Below are 7864 nucleotides of genomic sequence, written 5' to 3' on the forward strand. Positions count from 1 at the left end.
ATTCATCATCTTATCACACCTATCCTTTGGCGTGAAACTAATGGAACACAGAAGCAGAAATATGTCGTTTTATCTGACAAGCTTCGATAAGTTTAAGATAACTTTACTACGAAGCTTGATATTTGCCAGGAAGTCATATAAAACTTGATAACTTTACTATCAAGTTTATTTATGCAATAAAAACAACATTTATTTATTTCTCTACTTGTACCGCTATCAATGATAAAAAGCGATATAGGTACACGTATACGTAAGCATTCTTGCAACTATAAAAACATGAATCGCGTCTTTCGAGTCACGCGAACCAGAAACTGAAAGCTATCATTCCAGGCACTGTGTTTTAATTTCTATCCTGTAAGTAAATTTCGATATCGAGTGTTCTATTTTTCTCCGCTTTCCTCTATTTCTATCTAATTAATTACGATGAAACTAACAGCCAGAGAAATAAAATTAAACTCACAGAAAGAGAGAGAGAGAGACTCTCCACTAACGCTCAATTGGTATCATTGGGTTACGTAGATGATCCACAATAGTTTCAACTAAATTACTTAATTTTAGAATACTTTATTTCAACTTACATCGTTTCGTTTAGACGATAAGGTGCAAGATACGCGATATAAATACGAAACTAGATCCGCAAGGATTAAGTAACGTTATTCGAATCAAACTGCAATTGTTACGATCACCTATGATCTAACGATGCCAGTTTCCTCCAACTATTTCCGGGTAAAAATTATTAAGGCCAGAAAGAACAGATACGTGTTTCATCTTGGTCGGAAAAATAAGATAAGCACGCGTAATCTGACCATTGCGCGACAAGCTAATTGTCCAGACGTACAAGTACACTGAATAATATGCAATCACGATAATATTTCTTGCAGCTTTTACAGTTACACTTCAACCGCGCAAAAACTAGACGCACGAGAGACAAACAAATCGACATAGTCTTTTCTTTAAATTAAAAGAAATTAATACGGTCCTCGATTCTAACCTGGTAAATAATGAAACATATTCAACTATACTAAAAACTGTCAAGACTAAGGAAGAAGCAACATAGCACGCTTACATGTTTTCCAAGTTGAAACAGTCCTTTTGTACTAACCTATCACACCTAATGAACACAACGAAATACACTCAAAAACGAATATCCCAAAAACGAAAAACACAAAGCTGGGAACTAAGAAGAAGAAAGACAGCTGCGGGACGTACCTCCGGGAAATCTATGAGGGAAGATCCTTCCATGCCTGGACAGGAGCCAAGGATACAGCGGATAGCTGTCTCTAGGCGGTTGATGAGGATGCGGCGGTGGATGAGGTCCACCAGGCGCGCCGCCATGGGGATAAGGTCCGTGCGGTGGTCCATGGGGCGACGCGCCGTGATGCGCCTGAAGGGCCACTGCGAGATTCGCCGCTTGGAAATGTTGCGCCGCGGCCAAATTCGCGGCTAGTGCTAATTGCTGTTGCGTATGATACTCGTTCTGTCCAGTTTGCGGTCCCGTTGGACCGTGTCCTGGTAGCCCGTAAAGAGATTTTAATTGTTCGGCAGCGACCGCTGCCGCGGTTGCCGCGCCAGGCGGCGGTGCGAGGTAATTGGGACTCGGTCTGACGACTCCTGGTGGCGGCTGAGGGTGTGTACCGACGGGAGAATCACCGTGGGATATCCTGTGAGGTGGACTGGGACTGTTGTTCGGCGTAGATCCTCCACTGTGACTGTGAACCGTCGTTCTACTAAAATCCAGGTGGGTGGCGGCGGATAAGTGATGATGATGACCATGGTGGTTGCCGTGATGGTGATGATGGCTGCCAGGATGTGACGGCGTTCTTCGAGAGTTAGGGTACGACTCCACGGAGGAACTTCGCGACACCGGCCGATCGGAGCCCTCGGAATGAGCGCCAGGGGATCGCGTGGTCACTCGACGAGTTCGAGGCGAAGACGAACCCTCGACCACGTCCATCGGGCTGCCATCTCTCTCGATTTCGACCCGTTCTAAACGGTCCAAGCGATCCTCGCGACCCTGTCCACCACCACCGACGATCGAGTCGATGCTGAAGCCGATCTTCGGCTTCGAGGGCACCGGTACAATTGGCGTCGGCGCGAGCGGCATCATCGTACGATTATCGTACGCCTGGCTGATGGACTGGCCACTTCTGCAACACGCGAGGGCTCCAGGTAACTCGGTCGAGTCAGGTCCGCCGCATGCCTGCACCCGCCCCGGTCCCGGTTCCTTCACCAGACCGAGAACGCTTGCCTGCCAGACGTCCAACCACGGGTTACTCCTTGAGAACACTTTGGACGCACTTATCGACGCACTGATAACTCCCTATTTTGGGATACTATCCCAGTTGTAACTTAGCGTTGACAATGTTCTCGATGACAGTTATCGTTCGTTTCTTTTCGTTAATGAGTACATGGTCCATTTGTCGATCTCTTCGCCACACCAACGTATAATATCCTCTTAGTTCACGTATTATTCTACGACTGTTTTCGAAATATGCGACACTGTAGTTTCCACCACCACGATCACCATTGATTCATCGTTCACGTGAGATTCGTGTAGCGTCACTGAGGGATCATCCAGTCGACGATGACCCCGCGCGAGACAAGGAGTAATGTCACCACCGTAACGCAAGAGAGAGAGGCCGCAACACGAAGCGTTTCGCTCACACGGCCGACACACACTGCGATATCCCGGGACCGCGCCTCTCCATCGAGCTGCAGCCCCGCGGCACCAAATTTACTCCGGCCAAAGGAACCACTCGGGCACAGTTGTCCCGAAAAAAGAGCAACTGTGGCCCCAACGAGCGTATCTCGAGACTCCAACGGACCACGGGCTCTCTGACGGATGTTTCTGGCACGAGAGCTTGCTAGTGTTTGAGCAAATTACAGGCTAAACGAGGCGCTCTTGGGTGTTGGTGGGGGCAACTGTTCCTCGGCCGCTTCCCAACCCCACCACCGTGCACCGCAACTCCGCTGGTGGGGATAGAGAATCGACGAAAACTGGGCGGTTCTTCAAGGTACGAACAGCTATACTAGGCGTACACCGCTTCAACAGGATTGGACGATTCTTCGAGGTAGAAACTCGCTGGTCGGCACCAGCCACGCTACCGCGATTCCACGAGCAGCGTACGAGCTGCAGTGGGGCGACGCATTAGTCGCCGATGGGCGTTAAACTCACGTTTTTGTCGTGCGATGAAAATGAGTCGTTTAATTAATACGTCTGGACCCCCTACCCCCACGCTCTCTATCCCTCGCCAACTCCCCACTCCTTGTCCATCAGCCGTTTCCCCTACCACCCTTTTCGCTCCGTTTCGTTCGACGAGGTTTTTTCTCTCCCTGTTCGTTCGTTCGTTCGTTCGTTCGTGTTCGAGGTGCTTTCTTTTTTATACGCGGTAGGCCAGAAGACGACGCCAAGGGAAATATCGCGGAGAATAGGGGAGAGAACATCTTTCGTACACTCTGGACGTAACCGTGTACACTGCTCAGTCGGTATGCTGCGTACAGGGTAATAAGTCGAAGTGAAGGTTTAGGTGGGAGGAAGTTAAACGAGCTACCAGTAAGTAGGTTGAATCGAGCTTCTGCTTCGCGAGATTCTTCGCGCGAGATTGCACTTCCTCACATCCTCTTGGCCTGGGTCGAAGTCTTCGTTATCGCAGTTTTTTACTCGTCGAAGAACAAAATGTTCGTACGTACGTGTTGTTTTATCTCAATGGGTATCTTTTAGCTCGTATAATTCCTCGCGAATGTCTTCGTCCATGCAGTTCACCTTCGAGTATTTAGTCTGTGACATTTTGCCCCGCTTCTCTATTCTCTTCAGTCTCCACGACTGAAAACGTACAACTTCTCTTTTCGACAGATCGATAGTCTGCAGGTTTTCCGCAGTTTCGTTTATGTTGCGGAGTACGTATATACTTTCGTCAAAATTGACGGATAGGCAAGATGCAATATAAACGTAAACTATTCACAAGATAACACGTTGTGCGAACCACATAGGTAAGTTAGCTGTAGCTAGTAGGAAAAAGCGGAACGTCGCATCTTTCGTAACGTTGACCTGCCCTGCTTACGTAAACAACAACCTATCCGTTTCGAAAAACAAGCGAAAAGCTCGATCAAGCCAAACTCAAGCTCGTCTAACGAGTTATAAAAAATATCGAATCTACGTACAATTCTGTACGAATCCTCGTTACAGTTTCCAATTTCCTCCACGCGTATCCCCGATAAGATGCTACCAACGTCCACAAGGAAGAAGAGCAAAAACGAGAAATGAAAACGTCGAGTCAACAGAGCCAAGAGACGTGGTCGAGACGAGATGAAGTCGAATTAACGTGGATTTCGAAACGTCTCTTTTTAAGAAACACGAATGAGGATACTGATCGTTGGTTTGCTCGAGGTTCGGTTATTACCAGTCACATGGAACAAGATCGAGATATCCAACTTTCTAGATCGACTCTAATCGATTGGAAGGTGATTACTGGAACAGATCACGATATACAAGAGTCTCGGACGTAATCGCGCAATTAAGGTGTCAGAGCGTGTACGGTGACACTTTCTTCGACCCGAGCCCGCGAAACTCGAGAGGCAGAAGTGACGTGTCCTGGTTAATGTCTGTGTTTAGGCCTTGTTTCGTTCTGCCTAACGATCGACTCGACACGGCGGGACTGTGTCGAAACTGGCGGCGAGAAATCGGCCGGTCGAAACACGGGAACGCGATCGTTACGCGATTCTTTGCGCAATTTCGCCGATACAAGCGTCCAGTTTGTAGTTCTTCGAAGAATTTCGGCCGTAAAAGTCATGCTAGCCTGTAAAAAAAAAAATTCTAACAAACCTGCCGAATCTCTTTCCTTCTATATTTTATTACCAAGCGTCTTATCTCTTGAGAAATTTTCGGACATTTCGATTCTTCGCGATCCTGTGGAATCGCAGACCCGATATTGGCAATGGAACGCGTGTTATTTGATTTTATTTTCGTCGATGGAAGCTTGAAGTGGCGCGCGTTTCAAGATCTATCTCCTACGAAAAACCCGGTCCTTTCCTTCGCAATGCGTTAACTTTTTCAAACTTGAGAAATAAAAGTGGAAGTTACTGTCGATCGGGCAAAATTCCCGAACTTTATTTACTTTTAAACGCGTCCATTCATAATACGAACCTATGAATTGTCGATCAGCTTTTATTCGATATATTCTTGAACCCTGTTCTCCTATCCTATTTCTGAAAGAAAAACTTGTACAACCGTATTCTTAAAAGAACTCGTCGTTTTATTTTCTCGACTTTTATCCCTATATCTATATATCAGCGATAAGGAAATAATCTTGGGAATAGAAAATTGGCAACTAATGGAAGGAAGATGTAAATTCGATGATTGCTATACCTTTTCCAAGTCGACAGTGAGATTATAGTACAAATAATATAGTCGTTTGATTAGCTTTTTTTTTTTTTTTTTAATACCGGAATACTGACTACTCGCGTCGCAACATCATCAGACGTAGTTAGACCCTTTCGATACTTTGTGTGTGTGTAATTCTCTACCTTAGATCGACTATAATCATTCAGTACCATCGTAAAGTAGTTTGATAAAAAAGTAGCTCGGTACACTTCCTCGATATTCCACGAGCGATTCCACCGCTGTGAAATTATTACTTCTCGTTTCCTAACGCAAATACGTTCGATAAAATTTGTTAGACACGATTTAATTGGCCGTCAAATACAATTTACTTGTCCATCATCACTTGCAAGTCTGACACGCAGAACTCTAGAACACGTTATTTGTGCTTCTATATTTTCACGGAAGCGAGATTTTAATAAGATATGTTCTGATCAATGATGTGGAAACGTATGGTCGATAGTATAAATGTATCAAAGGGGTTCAATTCATTAGAATAATCAGATGTAAGTGCTTCTTGTCGAACGTTTGAGAGATAAGTTTTCATATAATTCGCTCGATACGCGAAATACTAAAAAATCTGTGATTTGAAGTAGTTACGTATCGCAAAATTCAAATAAAAGGAATCGAATAAAATCGCGAAATACTTTGGACCTGGAATTTATTTAAAATCGTGCAAAAGCGCGTTCGAGTAACAAACGAGCCTCTCGGAAACCGAACTGATCGACTCTACCTTTTGTCAATTTCTCAATTTCATCGCGCTAGTACGGGATACTCAAAAAATAGAAACAAATTATACTTCCCGCGAGTTCGTTTGTTACAAGACGACGTGAACGACAGGAAGTTCGAAAATAAATTTCAAAAATATTCGACGCGTCGTCGCGTTTCTCTACTTTCCCATTTATGGAGTTCGTCAGCGTGGCTTGAATATCCGCGAATTCGTTATTGACGATTAAAAACCAGCATATCCGAAAAGCCTCGCCTAAGAATCTGATATTCGTGCAAGTACAGTTAAACAACTAGCATGGAAAACGAGCGTACAAACTCGGAAAGATATCTGAAATCAGATAAATAACGAAGTCGTGCCAGTCAAACGGCTTCAAATTACTGTAATCAAAGCAGCAACTCAATTAATCGACACGAGACTTGATAAAAAGTAGAACGAATTCGAGTCGTTCGACCGAGTCGCCCGGCTGTTCGATTTATTCCTAGTTGTACGTGTGTATTATGCTTGTTTCAACGCGTTCTCTGACGGCTTAAAATCCACCTGGAACAGGTCTCGCGTGTCTCCAACCGTTCCAAAAATCCTCGTAACTCGCTCACTGCGTGTACGCATAAAACGAGTTGGACTATTAACGTCTAAATGCTGAAAACAGACATCTCTGCACCTTGCAGTTTATCAAACAGCCTTACATGCTGTATCCAAGTAGTAGTACTACGACGAGCGAAGTAGTCGCGAACTTGCAATTAAAGCTAATTTAATTAAGCGATAAGACTCGCGATGACCACAAGGTCGAGTGGTTCGAATTCGAACAACGTGAAAAACCTATAAACTCAGACTTAACTCGTTTTAGGACCTAACGTTTGTGGGCTTTGGGGATTAGAGGGCGTCACTGCACCACCATGAAACGAATAGCTAGCCCCCATGGCGGTGGCCGATTTCTCGCCCCTACCGTGGACGATGATATTGCGACCGGTATCGCGTTCCCGACACGTGTGTAGGTGTAGGACACGTGGAACGGAAGTGGGGATATTCAACATGGCGACTCTGCACACATCGTACACACCGGTGCACCAATGCGCGAGCAGCGTGCACGCCCGTTCCCAACGGTTCTCCTTTTCCTCTCCTCTTTCCGCCCGCGTTCACCGCCGCCGCCGCCGCCGCCGCTGCCGCCTCTTCTTCTTCTTCTTCGCATCTCTTCTTCCACCTTCGCTGCTTTGGTCCTCCGCTGCCTGCGCGACTGTTGCCGAGTAATTTTTATCCGACCCTCTCTAACACCTCCATCTTTCTACCATCTTCGTGACCTTTGCATCCTTTCGGCATCTTTTTCTTCCCTTTGACGTCTTCTTTCTCTTCTTTCTGCTGTTTTGAATATGCCGATTGGAAGCGATGGTAATCCACTTGGTGTTTCGACGTTGTTGATACGTTCATTTAAAAGATATCGTAAGATAAACGACGCAGGTGAATTATACTGGCGCGTTTCTCGAACGTATTCTCTCCCCTGAAGCGATAGCTTTCAAGTTCGTACTTATTTATGATTGGACGTTGGCTTTTGCATTTTGTTTAGGAAGAGCAAGCAACGGTAGCCAACTGTTCGTGTTTAGATCTCGCGCACATTTCTCACGCTGGAAACGCCACGGTTTCGTTATTATGCTTTCGAGCAAGTATATTCTCCGTATATTTCTTTAATTAGCTCGATAGATGTACGAAAATTGTTATCGTTGCTCCTCGTTCTGTACTCGATTCTGCGTGTTTTACACGCTTTA

The 7864-nt window shown here is 45.5% G+C and overlaps 1 protein-coding gene across 1 annotated transcript in view; it reads right to left on the reverse strand.

The window, feature by feature from the left end:
- LOC117230444 (homeotic protein empty spiracles-like) overlaps positions 1 to 2898 on the reverse strand; it is a 55441-nt gene extending 52543 nt beyond the window's left edge. Inside the window, exon 1 of the mRNA XM_033487916.1 lies at positions 1210 to 2898. Coding sequence (XP_033343807.1) covers positions 1210 to 2107 — 898 coding nt within the window. The 5' untranslated portion in view covers positions 2108 to 2898. The remainder of the gene's footprint in view (positions 1 to 1209) is intronic.
- Positions 2899 to 7864: the final 4966 nt, after the last annotated feature.

The sequence above is a fragment of the Bombus vosnesenskii genome, unplaced genomic scaffold (genome assembly GCF_011952255.1).
Source record: "Bombus vosnesenskii isolate JDL3184/JDL3185 unplaced genomic scaffold, Bvos_JDL3184-5_v1.1 scf7180000013267, whole genome shotgun sequence".
Lineage (NCBI taxonomy): Eukaryota > Metazoa > Arthropoda > Insecta > Hymenoptera > Apidae > Bombus > Bombus vosnesenskii.